Source organism: Salvelinus namaycush, chromosome 41, assembly GCF_016432855.1.
Source record: "Salvelinus namaycush isolate Seneca chromosome 41, SaNama_1.0, whole genome shotgun sequence".
Taxonomy (NCBI): Eukaryota; Metazoa; Chordata; class Actinopteri; order Salmoniformes; family Salmonidae; genus Salvelinus; species Salvelinus namaycush.
In genome coordinates, this window is record NC_052347.1 from 2,459,233 (window position 1) to 2,483,354 (window position 24,122).

At 45.7% G+C, this 24,122-nt stretch overlaps 1 protein-coding gene across 1 annotated transcript; it reads right to left on the reverse strand.

The window, feature by feature from the left end:
• Positions 1–14,533: 14,533 nt before the first annotated feature.
• hspb9 (heat shock protein, alpha-crystallin-related, 9) lies at positions 14,534–15,475 on the reverse strand. The gene has a single exon (XM_038980510.1). The coding sequence runs from the start codon at positions 15,363–15,365 to the stop codon at positions 14,658–14,660; it is 708 nt and encodes a 235-aa protein (XP_038836438.1). The 5' UTR covers positions 15,366–15,475; the 3' UTR covers positions 14,534–14,657.
• Between the last annotated feature and the right edge of the window lie 8,647 nt (positions 15,476–24,122).

A 24,122-nucleotide genomic window follows, 5' to 3' on the forward strand; every position in this document is an offset into this window, starting at 1 on the left:
CCTCCTGCATTTTATACACAAGATTTTGGAGTCATTTTGACTTATTAATATGTTAGAATTCCTTACACTAATTTGGTCATCGTCAAAAGTCATTGTGGATTTTCATCCATAACTACATATGTTCTTTAAATTGCTATACTGTGATGGATTTGATTTCATGTGTGGTTCTATACTGATGTTCAAACCACAAAAGGAAAAACCAACGAGCCAGAGATGTAACAGAAAATACTTAATTGAATTCCATACTCAAAAGAATACAAAAAGTTCCATTTGCAAAGTACAATAAGTGCAAAAAATATCTATGCCATCAGTGTCGTAAGTACAGATTAGGATGGCAAGATGGCGCCTGAGAAGAAGGCCGACGTTCTACGTGTTCCTAACCAATTGTGTTTTTTTTTTGTGTTTTTTTTGCGTTGTTTGAAACTTATTTTTTTACTTATTTTGTACATAGTGTTGCTGCTACAGCCTCTTCTGACCGAAAATAACTTCTGGACATCAGAACTGTGATTACTCACCACGAACTGGCAGAATCCTTTTTTTCTGACGTGAATGACATACTGCTTTCCTGGGAACAGGCCCTGTTCCCCTTCATTTGCGTGAAGAGAAGGCGGAGAAAAAGGGGTCGGAGGGCGGGCTGCCTTCTGAGAATTCATAGGTGATCGAATAAACCCTCACTGCCTTCCATTCTGCTAGCAAACGTGCAATCTTTGGAAAATAAAATTGATGACCTACACGGAAGATTAAACTACCAACGGGACATTCAAAATTGTAATACCTTATGCTTCACAGAGTCGTGGCTGAAAGACGACGTTATCAGGGCGGAATCGGCAGGATAGAACAGCGGCGTCTGGTAAGACAAGGGGCGGGGGACTATGTAATTTTGTAAATAACAGCTGGTGCACGATATCTAAGGAAGTCTCAAGGTTTTGCTTGCCTGAGGTAGAGTATCTCATGATAAGCTGTAGACCACACTATCTACCTAGAGCGTTTTCATCTGTATTTTTCGTAGCTGTCTACATACCACCACATGCTGATCCTGGCACTAAGGCTGCACTCAATGAGCTGTATTCCGCCATAAGCAAACAGGAAAATGCTCACCCAGAGGCGGCGTTCCTAGTGGCCGGGGTCGTTAATGCAGGAAAATCTGTCTTTCTTTCTATCAGCATGTTAAATGTGCAACCAGAGGGAAAAAAACTCTGGACCACCTTTACTCCACACACAGAGACGCATGCAAAGCTCTCCCTCGCCCTCCATTTGGAAAATCTGACCATAATTCTATCCTCCTGATTCCTGCTTACAAGCAAAAATTAAAGCAGGAAGCGCCAGTGATTCGATCAATAACAAAGTGGTCAGATGAAGCAGATGCTAAGCTACAGGACTGTTTTGCTAGCACAGACTGGAATATTTTCCGGGATTCCTCTGATGGCATTGAGGAGTACACCACATCAGTCATTGGCTTCATCAATAAGTGTGTCGATGCCGTCGTCCCCACAGTGACCGTACGTACATACCCCAACCAGAAGCCATGGATTACAGGCAACATCCGCACTGAGCTAAAGGCTAGAGCTCCCGCTTTCAAGGAGCGGGACTCTAACCCGGAAGGTTATAAGAAATCCCATTATGCCCTCCGACGAACCATCAAACAGGCAAAGCATCAATACAGGACTAAGATCGAATCGTACTACACCGGCTCTGACGCTCATCGGATGTGGCAGGTCTTGAAAATCATTACAGACTACAAAGGGCAGCACAGCCGAGAGCTTCCCAGTGACACGAGCCTACCAGACGACCTAAACTACTTCTATGCTCTCTTCGAGGCAAATAACACTGAAACATGCATGAGAGCACCAGCTGTTCCGGGAAGACTGTGTTATCACGCTTTCCACAGCCGATGTGAGTAAGACCTTTAAACAGGTCAACATTCACAAGGCCGCAGGGCCAGACGGATTACCAGGACGTGTATTGCGAGCATGCACTGACCAACTGGCAAGTGTCTTCACTAACATTTTCAACCTCTCCCTGTACGAGTCTGTAATACCAACATGTTTTAAGCAGACCACCATAGTCCCTGTGCCCAAGAACACTAAGGTAACCTGCCTAAATGACTACCGACCCGTAGCACTCACGTCTGTAGCCATGAAGTGCTTTGAAAGGCTGGTCATGGTTCACATCAACACCATTATACCAGAAACCCCAGACCCACTCCAATTTGCATACCGCCCTAACAGATCCACAGATGATGCAATCTCTATTGCACTCCACTGCCCTTTCCCACCTGGACAAAAGGAACAGCTATGTGAGAATGCTATTTAAAAATAAAAAAATATTTAACCAGGTAGGCTAGTTGAGAACAAGTTCTCATTTGCAACTGCTACCTGGCCAAGATAAAGCAAAGTAGTTCAACACATGCAAAAACACAGAGTTACACATGGAATAAACAAACATACAATCAATAATACAGTAGAAAAATCTATATACAGCATGTGCAAATGAGGTACGATAAGAGAGGTAAGGCAATAAATAAGCCATGGTGATGAATGTGCAAGTAGAGATACTGGGGTGAAAAGGAGCAAGATAAATAAATAAATACAGTATGGGGATGAGGTAGATTGGATGGGCTATTTACAGATGAGCTATGTACATGTGCAGTGATCTGTGAACTGCTCTGACAGCTGGTGCTTAAAGCTAGTGAGGGAGGTAAGAGTCTCCAACTTTAGTGATTTTTGCAGTTCGTTCAAGTCATTGGCAGCAGAGAACTGGAAGGAGAGGCGGTCAAAGGAAGAATTGGCTTTGGGGGTGACCAGTGAGATATACCTGCTGGAGCGCGTGCTACGGGTGGGTGCTGCTATGATGACCAGTGAGCTGAGATAAGGCGGAACTTTACCTAGCAGAGACTTGTAGATGACCTGGAGCCAGTGGGTTTGGCGATGAGTATGAAGCAAGGGCCAGCGAATGAGAGCCTACAGGTCTCAGTGGTGGGTAGTATATGGGGCTTTGGTGACAAAACGGATGGCACTGTGATAGACTGCATCCAGTTTGTTGAGTAGAGTGTTGGAGGCTATTTTGTAAATGACATCGGCGAAGTCAAGGATCGGTAGGATGGTCAGTTTTACGAGGGTATGTTTGGCAGCATGAGTGAAGGATGCTTTGTTGCGAAATAGGAAGCCGATTCTAGATTTATTTTTGGATTGGAGATGTTTAATGTGAGTCTGGAAGGAGAGTTTACAGTGTAACCAGACAACTAGGTATTTGTAGTTGTCCACATTTTCTAAGTCAGAACCGTCCAGAGTAGTGATGCTGGATGGGCGGGCAGGTGCGGGCACCGATCGGTTGAATAGCATGCATTTAGTTTTACTTGCATTTAAGAGCAGTTGGATGCCACGGAAGGAGAGTTGTATGGCATTGAAGCTCATTTGGAGGCTAGTTAACACAGTGTCCAAAGAAGGGCCAGAGGTATACCGAATGGTGTCATCTGCGTAGAGGTGGATCAAAGAATCACCAGCAGCAAGAGCGACATCATTGATGTATACAGAGAAGAGAGTCGGCTCGAGAATTGAACCCTGTGGCACCCCCATAGAGACTGCCAGAGGTCCGGACAACAGGCCCTCCGATTTGACATACTGAACTCTATCAGAGAAGTAGTTGGTGAACCAGGCGAGGAAATCATTTGAGAAACCAAGGCAGTTGAGTCTGCCAATAAGAATGTGGTGATTGACAGAGTCGAAAGCCTTAGCCAGGTCGATGAATACGGCTGCAAAGTAATGTCTCTTATCGATGGCGGTTATGATATCGTTTAGGACCTTGAGTGTGGCTGAGGTGCACCCATGACCAGCTCTGAAACAAGATTGCATAGCGGAGAAGGTACGGTGCGATTCGAAATGGTCGGTAATCTGTTTGTTAACTTGGCTTTCAAAGACCTTAGAAAGGCAGGGAAGAATAGATATAGGTCTGTAGCAGTTTCGGTCTAGAGTTTCTCCCCCTTTGGGGGATGACCGCGGCTGTAACGATCGTCCTCCTCCTCTTCAGACGAAGAGGAGGAGTAGGGATTTGACCAAAACGCAGCGTTGTGATACGACATGAATATTTATTAAACCAGACGAAAACTAAACATACTCGAGAATATACAAAATAATAAACGAAGTCAAACAGACCCGAACAAACGAACTTACATAACACGAAGAACGCATGAACTGGTACAGACGACACAAACGAACGAACAAACGAAACAGTCCCGTGTGGTGCACAGACACAGACACGGAATACAATCACCCACAAACAAACAGTGTGAACAGCCTACCTTTATATGGTTCTCAATCAGAGGAAACGTCAAACACCTGTCCCTGATTGAGAACCATATAAGGCTAATTACAAGTGACCTAAACATAGAAACACAAAACATAGAATGCCCACCCCAACTCACGCCCTGACCAACTAAACACATACAAAAATAACAGAAAACAGGTCAGGAACGTGACAGCGGCAGCTTTCCAATCTATGGTAATCTCATACGATATGAAAGAGAGGTTGAATAGGCTAGTAATAGGGATTGCAACAATTGCGGCAGATAATTTTAGAAAGAGATTGTCCAGATCGTCTAGCCCGGCTGATTTGTAGGGGTTCAGATTTTTCCGCTCTTTCAGAACATCAGATATCTGGATTTGGGTGAAGGAGAAGTGGGGGAGGTTTGGGCGAGTTGCTGTGGGGAGCGCAGGGCTGTTGACTGGGGTAGCCAGGTGGAAAGCATGGCCAGCCGTAGAAAAATGCTTATTGAAATTCTCAATTATAGTGGATTTATCGGTGGTAACAGTGTTTCCTAGCCTCAGTGCAGTGGGCAGCTGGGAGGAGGTGCTCTCATTCTCCATTTTACAGTGTCCAAGAACTTTTTTGAGTTTGTGCTACAGGATGCAAATTTATGCTTGAAAAGCTAGCCTTAGCTTTCCTAACTGCCTGTGTATATTTGTTCCTAACTTCCCTGAAAAGTTGTATATCACGGGGGCTGTTTGATGCTAATGCAGAACGCCACAGGATGTTTTTGTGCTGGTCAATGGCAGTCAGTTCTGGAGAGAACTGGGGCTTTATCTGTTCCTGGTTCTAAATTATTTGAATGTGGCATGCTTATTTAAGATGGTGAGGAAGGCACTTTTAAAGAATAACCAGGCATCCTGGGATGAGGTCAATATCCTTCCAGGATACCCGGGCCAGGTCGCTTATTCATTGACTATAGCTCAGCGTTCAAACCATAGTGCCCTCAAAGCTCATCAGTAAGATATGTAAAAAAAAAATATATATATATATATATATACAGTCCCAGTCTAGAGTTTGGACACACCTACCTACTCATTCAAGGGGTTTTCATTATTTGTACTATTTTCTCCATTGTCACAACACAACTGATTAGCTCAAACACATTAAGAAGGAAAGAAATCCCACAAATTAACTATTAACAAGGCACACCTGTTAATTGAAATGCATTCCAGGTAACAACCTCATGAAACTGGTTGAGAGAATGCCAAGATTGTGCAAAGATGTCATCAAGGCATAGGGCGGTTACTTTGAAGAATCTCAAATATAAAATATATATTGATTTGTTTATACTTTTTTGGTTACTACATGATTCCATATGTGTTATTTCATAGTTTTGATGTCTTCACTATTATAATACAATGTAGAAAATAGTACAATTTGAACCTTCAATTTGTAAGTCGCTCTGGATAAGAGCGTCTGCTAAATGACTTAAATGTAAATGTTAAATGTAAATATCTGCATCCTTAGTTTGTCCTTTTTATGATTTGCGTGAGATTACCTGCTTATAGTTATTTATTATCTTACATACCACTAATAGCCACCGGCCCCATGAATATTTAAAGATTTGTCAAAGCAGAAATCTTTTTAAACCCGTGAGTCACATGCTGCAGCCTCATAATCCCACGGGAACACACACATGTCTGTCTGCTTAGTTTAGTACACCACAACATCTGCAACCTGCGGCTGAGCTATCACCAACATCACTAATGTGCCGGAGCTCCAGGTAAAGGACTGGAGACCCAGCTAAATGCTTTCCTGCACTCGCCCCTGTATCGGCTAGATGGCCTGACAAATCAAATCAGCCTTCGACCCCCTGCCTCGGCCCTGGCCATACCGAGACACCGTCGGAATCTATCTTTATTACCAGTTCATATTCGTCGCCCTGGCGAAGATCATTGGGTTTGACGCAGCGGACCACATGTCATGCTGTCGTCTCTATGACATCCGAAACCTTCGGGGGAGCTGCGCTCCAGACCTTGTCATACCACCCGCTCATAAACGCACAATAGCAACATGATCTAATATTAAACAGGTCTGTAATAGCTGATGGTGGCAATAATGTTTCCCCATTGCGCTCTCCAAATGAGGTACCCTACCTTGGGGAGATGAGAGGATTTCTAGAAGATCAAGACAAACAATAGAATAGAACCCTCTAAATATTAGAATCCTATTACATTCTGGAAGATACTGATGATGCGGAGAGACGTCAACAGAAAGTATCCCCTTTGAAAGGTCCTACGCCTATAAAATGGATATCTCGGATTAGTGCTAGAATATCTAACTCAACCAAAACACCACTGAGCCTCTAATTTCGGTTAACCCAGAACTTGCGTGATTTGGTCAGGTGAGTGATTTGGTTCTGGGTCCACACGTGTTAGAAATTGGGAGTTCCGATTTGTGAAGTCCACCCTCGCAAAATGAAGCTCTCAGCCAAAGCACCCCCTCCCATCCAAATATCAGTGAAGAAAACCAAAACACAGGAACTACTGATGCTATAGGAACATTTGCTGTGTTATCCTACACATTATTTGGATTACACACAAAATATGTCCAAGAGAGATTACTGAGCCTCTGAAAGCTATTCCCAGACCATTATCTTCATGGCTTCACTCTCCAGCTAGCAAACCCAAGACCAGGAACAAAGACCAAATGCCTGTGTCCTGATAGAACACATCATTCAGGTCAGACTACACCGATGAGACTCTGGAGGGTTGAGGCATAACATTACATTTTCTGTCTGTCCGCCTGTTCTTCCACCTCAGGGGCCACAGATGATTCCACATCATAATGGGCAGTCATAGTGGGGTATCGAGCTTGTAGGATCTTGTTCATATCCATAAAGTGGCTGTAGACTGTATCAGGAAGATCTGTAAGCCTTGTGAAACTCATCTAGTTTATCAGTATAAGTCGGGGAGTTTTTCCTGATTTTCATGTGACTTGGCCAGGAAAACTCGGGGCCCTTATAACTAGGGCAAGATCATTTAGTCTTACTCCACTGAACATCAGTGTCACGTTCCTGACCTGTTTTCTGTTGTTTTTGTATGTGTTTAGTTGGTCAGGGCGTGAGTTGGGGTGGGCATTCTATGTTTTGTGTTTCTATGTTTAGGTCATTGGTAATTAGCCTTATATGGTTCTCAATCAGGGACAGGTGTTTGACGTTTCCTCTGATTGAGAACCATATAAAGGTAGGCTGTTCACACTGTTTGTTTGTGAGTGATTGTCTTCCGTGTCTGTGTCTGTGTCTGTGCACCACACGGGACTGTTTCGTTTGTTCGTTCGTTTGTGTAGTCTGTACCTGTTCATGCGTTCTTCGTGTATATGTAAGTTCTCTCGTTCAGGTCTGTCTACATCGTTCATTTGTTTTGGAGTTTGTTGAAGTATTTTCGTGTTTCGTTTTTACTTTAATAAATATCATTATGTCATATCACAACGCTGCGCTTTGGTCCTCTCTTCCAAGTCAAGACGATCGTTACAGAATCACCCACCAAACAAGGATCAAGCAGCGTGAGAGGAACCAGCAGCAGCGGCAAAAAACCCAGGACTCGTGGACTTGGGAGGAAATATTGGATGGAAAAGGTCCATGGGCACAGCCAGGAGAATATCGCCGCCCCAAAGAAGAGCTGGAGGCAGCTAAAGCTGAGAGGCGGCGATATGAGGAGGCAGCACGGAAACAAGGCTGGAAGCCCGTAAGTCAAACCCAAACATTTCTTGGGGGGGGGGCTCTCGGGGAGTGTAGTTGGGTCAGTCAGGAGACGTGAGCCAACTCCTCCTGCTTACCGTAAGGAGCCGGTGAGGGCGGATTTGGAGGTGAGTGACGCAGAGACAGTAAAGGAGTTAATGGAGAAATTGGAGGAGAGAGTTATGAGGGATGTACTGGTTTGGTGCATGAGGCACGGCATCCGTCCGACTGAACGTGTTGGTGAGTTAATGTCACCAGGAACAGCTCTCCATACTCGTCCTGAGGTGCGTGCTAGCCGTCTGGTTAAGACAGTGCCTACACCACGCACCAAGCCTCCTGTGCGTCTCCAGAGTCCTGTGCGTCCTGTTACTGCTCCCCGCACTAGCCCTGTGGTGCGTGTCTCCAGCCCAGTACCACCAGTGCTGACACCACGCACCAAGCCTCCTGTGCGTCTCCAGAGCCCTGTTCCTCCTCCACGCACTCTCCCTGTGGTGCGTGTCTCCAGCCCAGTGCCTCCAGTTCCGGCACCACGCATCAAGCCTCCTGTGCGTCTCCAGAGCCCTGTACGCACTGTTCCTTCTCCCCGTACTCGCCCTGATGTGCGTGCCCTCAGCCCGGTACCACCAGTGCCGGTACCACGCACCAGGCCTATAGTACGCCTTGAGAGTCCAGTGTGCCCTGTTGTTGTTCCCCGCACTAGCCTGATGGTGCGTGTCCTTAGCCCGGTACCTCCAGTTCCGGCACCACGCACTAGGCCTACAGTGCGCCTCAGCCGGCCAGAGTCTGCCGTCTGCCCAGCGGCGCCTGAACTGCCCGTCTGCCCAGCGGCGCCTGAACTGCCCGTCTGCCCAGCGGCGCCTGAACTGCCCGTCTGCCCAACGGCGCCTGAACTGCCCGTCTGCCCAACGGCGCCTGAACTGCCCGTCTGCCCAACGGCGCCTGAACTGCCCGTCTGCCCAACGGCGCCTGAACTGCCCGTCTGCCCAACGGCGCCTGAACTGCCCGTCTGCCCAACGCCGTCTGACCTGAAGAGGAGGAGGACAACCGTTACAATCAGTGAGAAACAATACTGACGATCAAGGATCTACTGTTATGAGGCTGTGGGTTGGGTAGTGGATGAGAATGAAAACAACCCACACTATTCTCAGAGAGAGAGAGAGAGAGAGAGAGAGAGAGAGAGAGAGAGAGAGAGAGAGAGAGAGAGAGAGAGAGAGAGAGAGAGAGAGAGAGAGAGAGAGAGAGAGAGAGAGAGAGAGAGAGAGAGAGAGAGAGAGAGAGAGAGAGAGAGAGAGAGAGAGAGAGAGAGAGAGAGAGAGAGTTGGGGGTTCAGCTTACGATAGCAACACTCACTGACACTTTGGGATGATGATGATGTGGCAGCAGCTCTCTCTGCACCTCATCAGGGCTGAAAATCGATAGTCAGACACTAGTTTAGACCAACATGCTGTCTACATATTCTTCCAGATTATACAAGCTGCCAGGCAGGCTGTGGACTGTGTCATTGGGTTTTAGTTTTGTCGTACAAGGATCAATATTTACTGGGGAGAAACAGGATCCCTGAGATTTTTGGTTCCCCCCTCCAGGTGATGATTATCCACTTGGATTGACAGCGCTTTATTCGTGTCCCCAAAACATTGTGAAAGTGCTCTATCTAACATGAGATGATCCTTGGGTATAAGCACGGAAGAGAAACACTATTAATTTGTGAAAAACAGAAAAACAGATCCCTGTTAACTGAATAGTGCCACTTGACTAGTGTATGTTTCTCTGTACCAACTCATACTGTACCAACTCTTTCACCTATACGAATTTGCCTGTTCTAAATTGCAGTGGAGGATTTACACATTGTAAAGAGTCAGCTAGCTCTCATTATGTAAATCTTTGATTTCGGTGACATTTAAATAAAGCTAAAGATTGAAGTGGTTTCCTTTCATCTTCTCTTCCTAGAGTCTATCCCATTGCCCCGGGCAGTGCTCATCAAATATTAACTGCTGTGTTTTGTCCCTGTTACGGCTCGACAACAATTAGTGTCTCCCAGGTAGCAAATGTCAGAGGAACCTTTACAGATACTAATTTAGGCCCCTTCGGGGAGTTGGGTGTAATGATAGCATTTAAAGCTCTTTCTTCTTCTCCTTTCCCTGGTGTCGAGTTCCCCAAGTGTGGAGACTAAAGATGCTGTTTTCTGATTGGCGTCTTACCCTCTCTGAACCCTTTGTCTCTGGTAGATTCTTCGTCATCAGCCTTAAAGGGATTCTGGACGGGATTCTAGAGGTGTTTGAAACGTTGCCCATGAGCTTTAGTTGAGAGAACATTTGTTTCAGTGGCTATATAGGATGTATCTGTGATTAGTGCTTGACTATAACTTGCTTCAACTTTCCTGACTTGACTCCCTGCTCTGTTGAAGTTCACATTGCACAACCAGTAACAAACGGACTGATATAAATCCGAGTCAGGAGGTCTCAGTGTGTCTTGTGAATGTGGTGTAGGCAAAGAGTGAATTGTGGGTAACACAAAGAGTGAATTGAATTGTGGTGTATGCAAATGAATTGTTGTGTACGCAAATCTAGCTAGATTAGCTACCAGGTCTAGATTGAAACAGGTCTCTCGAAAAATACATTTTATCTCAATGAGACGAACCTGGATAAATAAAGGTTGAATAAGAAATATAGAAATAAACGTTTATAGGTGGTATACACAAACAGTCACATGAAATTAACAAGGAAGAAGAGGCCTCTTACACTGCATATATCAAATTACAGCTTGCGTTCCTGCTCAGTGCCCCCTTTGTTTTTTACCATTACTAGAAGTTAACATGGATCTACACAGACTTGTTTGGTCTTCACCAGTAAACAGTATGCAGGGCCTATACGAACTGATACGATCAAATGTTGCAAATAATTTATTCAACTGAAAATATGAAGCAAACCATTATTACTTCAACAGAATGATAGACGGTTTGGAAGAGTATGTCTGATTGAATTACACGTACATCAACTGTAATGGGAAATTCTTTATTATAGGGTACTGGCGCCATCATCTGACAATGAAGAGGTAGTGTTTGTTAAGGGTACACACTAAGAGAGGAGGGTTCCTCAAGGGTTCTTTGGGAAGGGTGATGGTACTATGTGGAACCATAATGACTCAAAGAACCCTTTGGTTCTCAAAGAACCTTCAAATGGTTGTTAGCAGTTCACAAAAGGGTTCTTTGCTCTTTTAGTAATAATTCAAATGTAGGGGTGGCGGCTCATTCAAATATTTTGGGGCGTGGTTTGCTTACAGCTCTTTTTGGGCAAGTAAGAGTCATTCCAGTTTATCCAATCTGTTGTGTTATATATGTGTTATATGTGCCCCTTAATCCAGTGGGGTTAATATGGTGGGTAGCCATTAGGAGGAGGCCACGGAAGCGGGGATTAACTATGGTGGGGTGGGGACCACGTCCAGAGCCAGAGCCGCCACCGTGGACAGATGCCCACCCAAACCCTCCCCTATAGGTTCAGGTTTTGCGGTCGGAGTCCGCACCTTGGGGGGGGGGGGGGGGGGGGTACTGTCACGTTCCTGACCTTATTTCCTTTGTTTTGTCTTTGTTTAGTTGGTCAGGACGTGAGCTGGGTGGGCATTCTATGTTATGTGTTTCTATGTTGGGTTCATTTTCAATTAGCCTGATATGGTTCTCAATCAGGGGCAGGTGTTTTACGTTTCCTCTGATTGAGAACCATATTAAGGTAGGCTGTTCTCACTGTTTGTTTGTGGGTGATTGTTCCTGTGTCAGTGTTTGTGCCACACGGGACTGTTTAGTTCGTTCGTTCGTTAGTGTGTTCCTTCCTGTTCGTGCGATCGTGTTATATGTTCACAAGTTCAGGTCTGTTCACGTCGTTTATTGTTTTGTAGTTTGTTTAAGAGTTTTTCCGTCTTTGTCTTTCTTGAATAAACAAATATGTATTCAACCCACGCTGCGTTTTGGTCCGATCCATGATCCTCTTCAGACGAGGAGGAAAACGACCGTTACATGAGGGGTGGTCGTTTGACCGCGGACCCATTATGGACGCAGGCAATGAGGCAGTGATCGCTGAGATCTTGGTTGAAGACAGCAGAGGTGTATTTAGAGGACAAGTTGGTCAAGATGATATATATGAGCGTTCCCATGGTTACGGATTTAGGGTTGTACCTGGTAGGTTCCTTGATAATTTGTGTGAGATTGAGGGCATCTAGCTTAGATTGTAGGATGGCCAGGGTGTGAAGCATATCCCAGTTTAGGTCATCTAACAGCACGAACTCTGATGATAGATGGGGGGCAGTCAATTCACATATGGCGTCCAGGGCATAGCTGGGGTCTGAGGGGGGTCCATAACAAGCGGCAACGGTGAGAGACTTATTTCTGGAAAGGTGGATTTCTAATAGTAGAAGCTCGAATTGTTTGGGCACAGACCTGGATTGTATGACATAACACTGCAGGCTATCTCTGTAGTAGATTGCATCTCCGCCCCCTTTGGCAGTTCTATCTTGTCAGAAAATGTTGTAGTTGGGGAGGAACATTTCATAATTTTAGGTGGCCTTCCTAAGCCAGGATAAGCCAGACATGGCTAATGCATCAGGGTTGGCAGAGTATAGTAAAGCAGTGAATAAAACAAACTTAGGGAGGAGGCTTCTAAAGTTAACATGCATGAAACCAAGGCTTTTACGGTTACAGAAGTCAACAAATGAGAGCGCCTTGGGAATGGGAGTGGTGCTGGGTGCTACAGTGCCTGGGTTAACCTCTACATCACCAGAGGAAGAGGAGGAGTAGGATAAGAGTACTGAAGGGCTAAAAGAACTGGTTGTCTAGTGCATTGGGAACAGAGAATAAAAGGAGCAGATTTCTGGGCGTGGTAGAATAGATTCAGGGCATAATGTACAGACAAGGGTATGGTAGGATGTGAGTACAGTGGAGGTAAACCTTGGCATTGTGACGATGAGAGTGGTTGTGTCTCTGTAGGCACCAGTTAAGCCAGGTGAGGTCTCCGCATGTGTGGAGGGTGCGACAAAAGAGCTATCTAAGGCATTTAGCGCGGGGCTGGGGGCTCTACAGTGACATAAAACAATAATAACTAACCTAAACAGCAGTAGACAAGGCATATTGACATTAGGGAGAGGCATGTGTAACCGAGTGATCATAGGGTCCAATGAGCAGCAATAGGTGAGTCAGGGAGTCGTTCGGTAGTCGCTACTACGCTAGGTGAGCTGGAGCTAGCGGGCCGTGGCCAGCAGATGGGTCTTTGGCGACGTGGCAACAGAAAAGCCTGTTGAAACCACCTCGGACGAATACGTCGGCAGACTAGTCGCGATGGATTGGCGGGGCTCCATGTCGTTAATAAAGGGTCCAGGCCAATTGGCGAAAGAGACATTGTAGCCCAATAAATAGCTGGTAGACCTCTTCGGCTAGCCGGGAGGTGGGCCTAGCTCGAGGCTGACTCAAGGCTAACTGGTGCTTGCTTTGGGACAGAGACGTTAGCCAGGAGTAGCCACTCGGATTGCAGCTAGCTGCGATGATCCGGTGTAATGGTCCAGAGCTTACAGTAGGAATCCGGAGATGTGGTAGAGATAAATAAGTCTGATTTGCTCTGGGTTGATATCGCGCTGTGCAGACTGGCAGGTATTGACTGAGCTGAGGCTAGCTGGTGTTCGAGTTAACGGTGAAGACCGCTAGCAGTGGCTAACTGACTACTAGCTAGTAGCTAGTTAGCTGGCTAGCTTCTGATGGGGGTTCCGGTTCTAAAGTATAAAAATAGGAGATCCGCACCACATTGGGTGAGGAGTATATTTAATCCGTAGATGGAAAGTGAGATTAAAATATATACTAAATATATACCAAAAAAAACGAGGAAAACTATTATTTACACGGGACAAGACAAAACACACGTCCGACTGCTACGCCATCTTGGATATACAGGAACATAAAGGGATCCGCTATGGTTAAAAGCCAAATAACCCTTATTTGGCGCTATATAGAACCATTTGTTTTTTGTGTGTAGAGTAGCAAGTACAACATAAACACTTACTTTATATGGAGTGTTTCAATTATAATTAGAATGCTAGTTTGTATTTTACGAATTTGGTCAAGCTTCAGGTTGGTGAGTGCTTCATACTGCAACATGGAAGAAATATTTTAGTTTCGTTTTTGCTCAATCTGTTTGGGTGGGCCTGGTAGGACCTGGTTCCCCAGTGGGTGGGCCTGTGTCCACCCAGCCCACACATGCCTGTGCCCCTGATTTCAATACAGATGTAGAGAACACACAATGCAACCAACGTGACATGCAACAATGTCTTTGTCCAAAGACCTTGTGCTGTTTTCTGTCTCCTAATCCAGATGTCAGTGAGAGAAATACTGTGTGTTTTGAGGTGCGGAGTGCAAGGTTGCATTTGTTTCTTGGACTGTAAAAGTATTCAGTTCACATGACTGATTAAAGTGTATAGTATGCTAGTAATGACAGGATCCACCACTTATTTCTAGTTATCTATTTTAAAACTGTCATCCACACAAACCACAATTCTAGCAACCATCATTCCAATATCAGATTGTGTTTATTAAATAATATTTATTCAAATAGGCATATTATAAATGATTTTCCACAATGTCATCCACCGGATTATTAATACAATTAAATTTTTTATAAAATATTCAGACAGTCTTTGTAATTCAAGGTTTTGAGGTCTTCACTGTTGTAGACTCATCCATGTTTCCCTTGGCTATGGGTACGTCCAGGGAAGTTCTGAAGTGGAGGGGGACCTCCTGCTCCTCTGTAGGGGCTTCCAGCTGGGGGGCGGCTGTGGGAGCTTTGATCCTCAGCTGTCCATCTTCTCCCAGAGAACAGGTCAAGGCTGTCAGGTCTAGGTGAGCAGGCAGGTCAATTTTCTGGACAAAGCCTTTCTGTTGGGACGAGGAGGAGGAAAAGGAGCAGGAAGAGGTGGCGGAGGAGGTGGATTTAGCCTCTTCTGCTTTGGCCTGTTTCATGGCCACCACGGCGAGCCTCCGTCCATCCAGCTTGACTGTGATGTCTTCTGGGTTGAAGCCTTGGGCGTTTAGGCTCAGGGCCAAGGGGCTGTGGCTCCGGCCTGTCTCAGCCACCTGGCTCTGTGCTGTTGCTGGAACTCCTGTGATCCTCCTCTCCAGGAATGGGGAGCCCATTCGGAGGTGGGCCCTCTCGTGCAGCTGGTGCATACTGGGGAGCCCATCGTGGAGCTCCTTGAGGAGATCACTGGCCAGGTTGGACCTCCTCTGAAAGAAGTCCTCTTCGACGCCGGAGAGGGCCTGGTGGCGCATGGGTGGGAAGACCATCCTCTCCTGACTGAAGAAAGGATCATTTCCAAAGATGCTCTCGATTGCTGGGGTGGCGGACTGAGTCATGTTGTTATTTTTTCTGTTTTCCTTTCCAGTCTGCTTAGAAGAAGAGGAGTGTGAGTTCCTTGGATCTCTTGCTGTGAGGATCTCTTGGTTGGTGAGCTACTCCCGCAAGTGTTTCTGAACTTGTGGTAGTACCTCTCAGGCTTATATACTCCCTCTCTCCCTAAAGCCCTCCCCCTTGTTGCCCTATTTACAACTCATGAGCTCAGTAAAGAAGGACGGGGGAAGGGGCCATTAAGTGGTATGGTACAAGAATACCCTGCGAGGAGTCCGTGGGCTAAACTGAGCTTATGGCCATATCCTGTTTACGTTTTTACGGGGAGATGTTTCAATTTCTCCCTCTGTGTTTGTCATTGGTTCGTTAGTCACAGCGCTGGGTTGGTCGTGCCACAGCTGAGGGTCGCCTTACCACACTCCACCCTCTATCCTGAGTCACGGCTGTTGGATGAGATCAGCGGGATAATATTGTCCCTGGTGTTTCATACATGTGTTTGGAGCCCCACCCCTGACTATTTGGGGGTGCTGGCTAGGCTGGGCTGACATACTAGAAGTGAAGGCTACAGATGGCTGGACACTGACGTGATCAACTATCCACAACTATCCTTTAGGATCCAAGTGTTGCGGCCATGCACTAAGGGGCTATCCTCATAGTTCAGGATTGGTTCAATGAGCTAATGCACCAGGTATGTCTGTAAGCGGAGAAGAGGCCCTGGCTCTGTGCTGCTGCTCGGACTCCATCTTACATCTATTTTACCTCTTGGTGATGTCATTTGGAAACATAATGTTAACGTTCACTGCTATGCGGACGATACACAGCTGTACATTTCGATGAAACATGGTGAAGACCCAAAATTGCCCTCCCTGGAAGCCTGTGTTTCAGACTTAAGGAAGTGGATGGCGGCAAATGTTTTACTTTTCAACTCAGATGAAACAGAGATGCTAGTTCTAGGTCCCAAGAAACGAGGAGATCTTCTGTTGGATCTGACAATTAATCTTGATGGTTGTACAGTCGTCTCAAATAAAACTGTGAAGGACCTCGGCGTTACTCTGGACCTTGATCTCTCTTTTGACGAACATATCAAGACTATTTCAAGAAACTTTCTGTCCAAAAATGATGCAGAAAAATGTAGCAATGCTTTTGTCACTTCTAGATTAGACTACTGCAATGTTCTACTTTCCGGCTACCCGGATAAAGCACTAAATAACTTCAGTTAGCTGCTAGAATTTTGACAAGAACCAAAAACAAAATGTGATCATATTACTCCAGTGCTAGCCTCTCTACACTGGCTTCTAGTAAAGGCTAGGGCTGATTTCAAGGTTTTACTGCTAACCTACAAAGCATTACATGGGCTTACTCCTACCTATCTCTCCGATTTGGTCCTGCAGTACATACCTACACGTATGCTATAGTCACAAGACGCAGGCCTCCTTATTGTCCCTAGAATTTCTAAGCAAACAACTGGAGGCAGGGCTTTCCCCTACAGAGCTCAATTTTTATGGAATGGTCTGCCTATCCATGTGAGAGACGCAGACTCGGTCTCAACTTTAAGTCTTTATTGAAGACACATCTCTTCAGTAGGTCCTATGATTGAGTGTAGTCTGGCCCAGGGGTGTGATGGTGAACGGAAAGGCACTGGAGCAACGAACCTCCCTTGCTGTCTCTGCCTGGCCCTTGCTGTCTCTGCTTCCCCTCAATCCACCGGGATTTTCTGCCTCTTACCCTATTACGGGGGATGAGTCACTGGCTTACTGGTGCTCTTCCATCCCGTCCCTAGGAGGGGTGCATCACTTGAGTGGGTTGAGTCCCTTACGTGATCTTCCTGTCCGGGTTTGGCGCCCCCTTCAGGTTCGTGCCATGGGGGAGATCTTTGTGGGCTATACTCAGTAGTATACTCAGTAGTAAGTTGGTGGTTAAAAGATATCCCTCTAGTGGTGTGGAGGCTGTGCTTTGGCAAAGTGGGTGTAGTTATATCCTGCCTGGTTAGTCCTGTCCGGGGGTATCGTCGGATGGGGCCACAGTGTCTCCCGGCCCCTCATGTCTCAGCCTCCAGTATTTATGCTGCAATGGTTTACGTGTTGGGGGGCTAGGGTCAGTCTGTTATGTCTGGAGTATTTCTCCTGTTTTATCCGGTGTCCTGTGTGAATTTAAGTATGCTCCCTCTAATTCTCTCTCTCCCTCTCCCTCTCCCTCTCCCTCCCCTCCCGGAGGACCTGAGCCCTGGGACCATGCCCCAGGACTACCTGGCCTGATGACTCCTTGCTGTCCCCAGTCCACCTGGTCGTGCTGCTGCTCCAGTTTATGTTCTGCCTGCGGCTATTGAACCCTGACCTGTTCACCGGACGTGCTACCTTGTCCTGGACCTGCTGTTTTCGACTCTCTCTCAACCTCGACTGTTGTCTCTAACTCTGAATGCTCTGCTATGAAAAGCCAACTGACATTTACTCCTGAGGTGCTGACCTGTTGCACCCTCGACAACCACTGTGATGATTATTATTATTTGACCCTGCTGGTCATCTATGAACGTTTGAACATCTTGGCCATGTAGTGTTATAATCACAACCCTACACAGCCAGAATAGGACTGGCCACCCCTCAGAGCCTGGTTCCTCTCTAGGTTTCTTCCTAGGTCCCTGCCTTTCTAAGGAGTTGTTCCTAGCCACCGTGCTTCTACATCTGCATTGCTTGCTGTTTGTGGTTTTAGGCTGAGTTTCTGTATAGCACTTTGTGACATCGGCCGATGTAAACAGGGCTATATAAATACATTTTATTTTATTTTATTTGAAGAGACACACATGATGCATCGCTGACTAACAGAAGTCTAAGGAAGTTCATCCGTTTGACTATTGTTGGTACATTAGCACAGACTGAGATCTATTTCAGACAACAGCCTGGTAGTATAAATGCTGACCCAATGAGTATAGCGACATGACAGGAGCGTATAAAAGTACATTGATGAGTGCTGCTTTTTTCACTTCTAGAATGTACTTTTCAGTCATCAGACACTTTGTGACCTGTCATTCTAAGAATATCACCCTCGGCAAATGGCATTACCATTCACAGTCTGAAACAGGCTACACTCTAAAATCTATAACTAGGCTATTGTTTATTAGTACACTGTAGATATCACCCTCTAATGTTGCTACCATTCACAGTCACAAAAACACCGTAATTAGCTCTAACTGGAGATATTTAAGGGTCACAGATAGTGATTCTATACGACGTGGAACAGCTTCATACAAATTCACCTCAACCCTCAGCTCAACTTCATACCCTTGGAAATTGTGAAAAAAGTCTGTCACATCAATTATTAAGTTGAAAATAGCCCTCCCTCGTTTTTTTAAACCATTGAACTCAACACAAGAACAAAACATGTACAGTACCGACTAAATTAATTGGTGGTGGCTTTGGGACTTATGTGTGTAACAGACAGGAATGCAGATATAAGATGACAGTGTGCGTGTGCTTGGTGCGTGTGCGTGTGCGTGTGTGCATGCGCGCGCGTGTGTGTGTGTGTGTGTGTGTATTGATCACCCGAAGACAGAAGCCATAAAGAACTGAGTCTGGTCCATTCTTTAGCTGCGTATGGCAGGTGCCTTCCAGTGCATGCTGGGAGCTGGGCCATATGTCTGCGTGTCACCCACAATCCTCCCTGCGATGGAGTCAGGAGATTCATGGGGCCCAGAGACACTCAGTCATAGTTATAGAGAGGAGAGGAAAGGAGAGAGTATTTATAGCTGAGGATCTCAGGAAGAGTCATATGACAACCCCTTACACTTCTCGCATTTATACTGTAAGTTAAAGACCCACAACTGCTGCCTGGGATATTGATTGGATGCTGGTCGATCAATGATCTTAGTTAAAATAGGTCAAATTGCATCACTCCCCAATTCAGCAATATCACTTAAGTGATTTCTTCAAGGAGACTGTCTTGGTCTTACCGTAGTTATTGAATATAGAAGTGTTGCTCAATACAGTGCTATTATCTCCTGGTTCTGGAGGACCACAGTCTGTGCAGGCTGTTGTCTCAGCCCAGCACTACCTGATTCAGCTCAACAAGGTCTTGGTGATAAGTTGATAAGGTGCTGTTGAGCTAGGCCATAAAAAGAGCCTTGGTGCTGTTTGGTAGGCAGTAAATACCCGCATACCAATGCCCCACTTTATCTGTGCTATCTTTATCCACTAGGTGATGACAAAGCCTCAGAGTTGGGGCTTAAAATATACACCTGGTGTCCAAACATTAGGACATAGACTGACCAGGTGAATCCAGGTGAAAGCTATGATCCCTTAGAGCTATGAGACAATTGAAACATGGATTGTGTATGTGTGTCATTCAGAGGGTGAATTGGTAATAAAAAATATTTAATTGTCTTTGAACGGGGTATGGAAGTAGGTGCCAGGTGCACCGGTTTGAGTGTGTCAAGAACTGCAACACTGCTGTTTTTTTTTCAACAGTTTCCCATGTGTATCAAGAACGGTCCACCACCCAAAGGACATCCAGCCAACTTGACACAACTGTGGGAAGCATTGGAGTCAACATGGGCCAGCATCCCTGTGGAACACTTTCGACATCGTGTAGAGTCCACGCACCAACAAATTGAGGCTGTTCTGAGGGCAAACGGGGGTGCAACTCAATATTAGGAACATGTTCCCCCCCAAAATGTTTACCTTTATTTATCTAGGCAAGCCAGTTAAGAACAAGTTCTTATTTTCAATGACGGCCTTGGATCAGTTGGTTAACTGCCTTGTTCAGGGGCAGAACGACAGATTTTTACCTTGTCAGCTCGGGGGATTCAATCTTGCAACCTTTCGGTTACTAGCGCAATGCTCTAACCACTAGGCTACTTGCTTTGTACACTCAGTGTATGTGGAACCCCATGACCAAAGAGAGATGAAAACGCATCATTAAAATCCTTATATAGAAGAGCTTATTGAATGAAGGAGATGTTCATAGGCATAGTTAAAAGTAGTAGGTCATAAGTGCAGTTTAGACACTTTTATTTTTTCGGATATTTTTATTTGACGGCATCTGCGTGGTGACTTCAATAAGAACACTGTAGGTCAGCCGATTTATTACATTCTCCTTCATTCATTTCACATTTCCGCAAACTTCACAGTGTTTCCTTTCAAATGGTATCAAGAATATGCATATCCTTGCGTCAGGTCCTGAGCTACAGGCAGTTAGATTTGGGTATGTCATTTTAGGTGGAAATTGAAAAAAAAGAGTCCCGACGTACGAAAGCAACTTCCTTGCAGCTGAAGGACACTGATTGGCTGGTAGGGGGCACTGTTGGGTAAGTTTTTAGACTCGCCAATATACCAGATACATAGCCACAGGTTTACTGGCATGGAGAGCGAAGTCGTGGGGCATATACTGTTTGTGTTAGTGTTCCTACTCCTTGACTGTTAGGACTAATGAAAACAAGCCAAGACACACAGAAGGGAACAGGGAAATAAGATGTGTTGCACTAGCATGCACGCAAACAAACACACACACACACAAGCAACCCCCCCCCCCCCCCCCCCCCCCCAACACACACACACACCCTCCTCCACAACCACTTTCCCCTTCGAAACACAAAAACGTTGCTTTTAGCAGCCGTGAGTCCCCAGCAGGGAGAGGCTTTCTGGCCCTCTCGCCGCATCACAGAGAGGAAAAAGAAAATCTATTCATCTGACAGCTCTCTCTCCCAGAAAGCCCTGCAACTCCTCCCCTGGGAATCTTGGGAGGGCCTTGCGAAAACCAGAGCAGGGACAGAGGGAGGGAGAGGGTGAAATGGAGTGGAGAGAGAGAGGGAAGGAAGAAAGGAGAGAGGGGGAAGGAGAGAGGGGGAGTGTGTGTGTGTGTGTGAGAGAGAGAGAGCAGCACCTAGATCTTCTGCACAGATTCTGTCAGACCTGGGCCCTGACAGTAAATCTCAGTAAGACCAAAATAATGGTGTTCCAAAAAAGGTCCAGTCACCAGGACCACAAATTCCATCTAGACACCGTTGCCCTAGAGCACACAAAAAACTATACATACCTCGGCCTAAACATCAGCACCACAGGTAACTTCCACAAAGCTGTGAACGATCTGAGAGACAAGGCAAGAAGGGCCTTCTATGCCATCAAAAGGAACATAAATTTCAACATACCAATTAGGATCTGGCTAAAAATACTTGAATCAGTCATAGAGCCCATTGCCCTTTATGGTTGTGAGGTCTGGGGTCCGCTCACCAACCAAGATTTCACAAAATGGGACAAACACCAAATTGAGACTCTGCATGCAGAATTCTGCAAAAATATCCTCCGTGTACAACGTAGAACACCAAATAATGCATGCAGAGCAGAATTAGGCCGATACCCACTAATTATCAAAATCCAGAAAAGAGCCGTTAAATTCTACAACCACCTAAAAGGAAGCGATTCCCAAACCTTCCATAACAAAGCCATCACCTACAGAGAGATGAACCTGGAGAAGAGTCCCCTAAGCAAGCTGGTCCTAGGGCTCTGTTCACAAACACAAACACACCCCACAGAGCCCCAGGACAACAGCACAATTAGACCCAACCAAATCATGAGAAAACAAAAAGATAATTACTTGACACATTGGAAAGAATTAACAAAAAAACAGAGCAAACTAGAATGCTATTTGGCCCTAAACAGAGAGTACACAGTGGCAGAATACCTGACCACTGTGACTGACCCAAACTTAAGGAAAGCTTTGACTATGTACAGACTCAGTGAGCATAGCCTTGCTATTGAGAAAGGCCGCCGTAGGCAGACATGGCTCTCAAGAGAAGACAGGCTATGTGCACACTGCCCACAAAATGAGGTGGAAACTGAGCTGCACTTCCTAACCTCCTGCCCAATGTATGACCATATTAGAGAGACATATTTCCCTCAGATTACACAGATCCACAAAGAATTTGAAAACAAATCCAATTTTGATAAACTCCCATATCTACTGGGAGAAATTCCACAGTGTGCCATCACAGCAGCAAGATTTGTGACCTGTTGCCACAAGAAAAGGGCAACCAGTGAAGAACAAACACCATTGTAAATACAACCCATATTTATGCTTATTTATTTTAACTTGTGTGCTTTAACCATTTGTACATTGTTACAACACTGTATATATATAATATAACATTTGTAATGTCTTTATTGTTTTGAAACTTCTGTATGTGTAATGTTTACTGTTAATTTGTATTGTTTATTTCACTTTTGTATAATATCTACCTCACTTGCTTTGGCAATGTTAACACATGTTTCCCATGCCAATAAAGCCCCTTGAATTGAATTGAATTGAATTGAATTGAATTGAGAGAGAGAGAGAGAGCGAGAGAGAGAGAGACAGTCCGAAAACAGTTGGCCATTATACCTGGGCGGGAGAGTACAGTTTATCTCTTTCCTGGTCTTAAGTAAGTCTTAACATAAGCAGAAGTCCAAATGATGTATGCATGGTTTATTGGACTCCTATAGGCTTGTAGTATTGGAGAAGATTGATATACTGTTTGGAGAGTGTATACGAATGGCATACAGACAAGATAACCTAACAGGGAAAAGAGGCGAAGAACAACACAGAAAAGAGAAAAACGAGGAGAGATGAAACGGCGGAATAAGAAAAACTATCATGCATGAAGGACACAGAGGACACAGAGGAATCAGAGGAGACAAAGACAGGCAGCCTGTGTCACAGATACTGAAAGTGATCAACCACCATGGCGTGAGAAGCTTGGCAGCGAGAGGAAGTGAGTTGATGTGAGAAGGCTGCTACCTCAACTCTGTGGCAACCTACTCTCAGCCTCGCCTTGTCTCGTCTGCGTCAACCACACCTGACCTGACCCCACTTACCCCGCGGGTACACAGTTCAACTTCTTCTGACTCCAACTTAACCTGTTATTCTAATCTGTACCGGTGATCTCTATGTATACCACAGGTCACACAGAAGATACAGGGAGAGATTTCATTTCCGGGCGTTTTCGCAAAACCGTGATTAGAAATGATTGCACACACGCATGCAAAGGCACTCTATGGCTCTCCCTCTATGTCACACACATATGTGCAGGAACGAGCGGACATACACACGCTCACTCATTCACACCCCTCCCCCACACACACTCACACACAGGGACACACACACACTCACTAAGGCACATCTTTACATGTTCATGTAGATACAGCCCCAGTAGTTGAGTGGTGTCTATCCAGCGCCATAACAGTCTAACGCCCCCCCCCCCCCCCTCTCCCTTCAATTGGCAACAGCTGCTGTCTACTGCAGATGCTACAAGTCATCCGTCTATGAGAAAATATTAGGGGCATTATCTACACCCCCTGTAGACACACACACACACACACACACACAGACAGACAGACACACACAGACAGACAGACAGACAGACAGACAGACAGACAGACAGACAGACAGACAGACAGACAGACAGACAGACAGACAGACAGACAGACAGAGACGCACGCACGTACGCACATAGACTTTTTCCTGGTCAAAAGCACCTCTCATTCCCTGTAAATTGTCTCTGACGACACAGAGGCCTGCACTATATGGCTGTAGGTGAGGGAGGGCTAATGACTCTACCTCTGCCCTGCCACGGTAGGGCCTGTCTGGGGAGGGAAGCTGGCCAACGTTGGTCTGGGTCATGTGGATGTGACCTCTCTTTCTCTCTTCCTGTGTCTGTGTCACTGATGAGAGAGCAGGGGCAAAGCCCAGTGAGTCATAGGAAGGTTTTGTGTGTGTGTGTGTGTGTGTGTGTGTGTGTGTGT

Coding starts and splice junctions, on each gene's coding strand:
- hspb9 (XM_038980510.1), bottom strand. CDS start 15,365: ATGACTCAGTCCGCCACCCCAGCAATCGAGAGCATCTTTGGAAATGAT.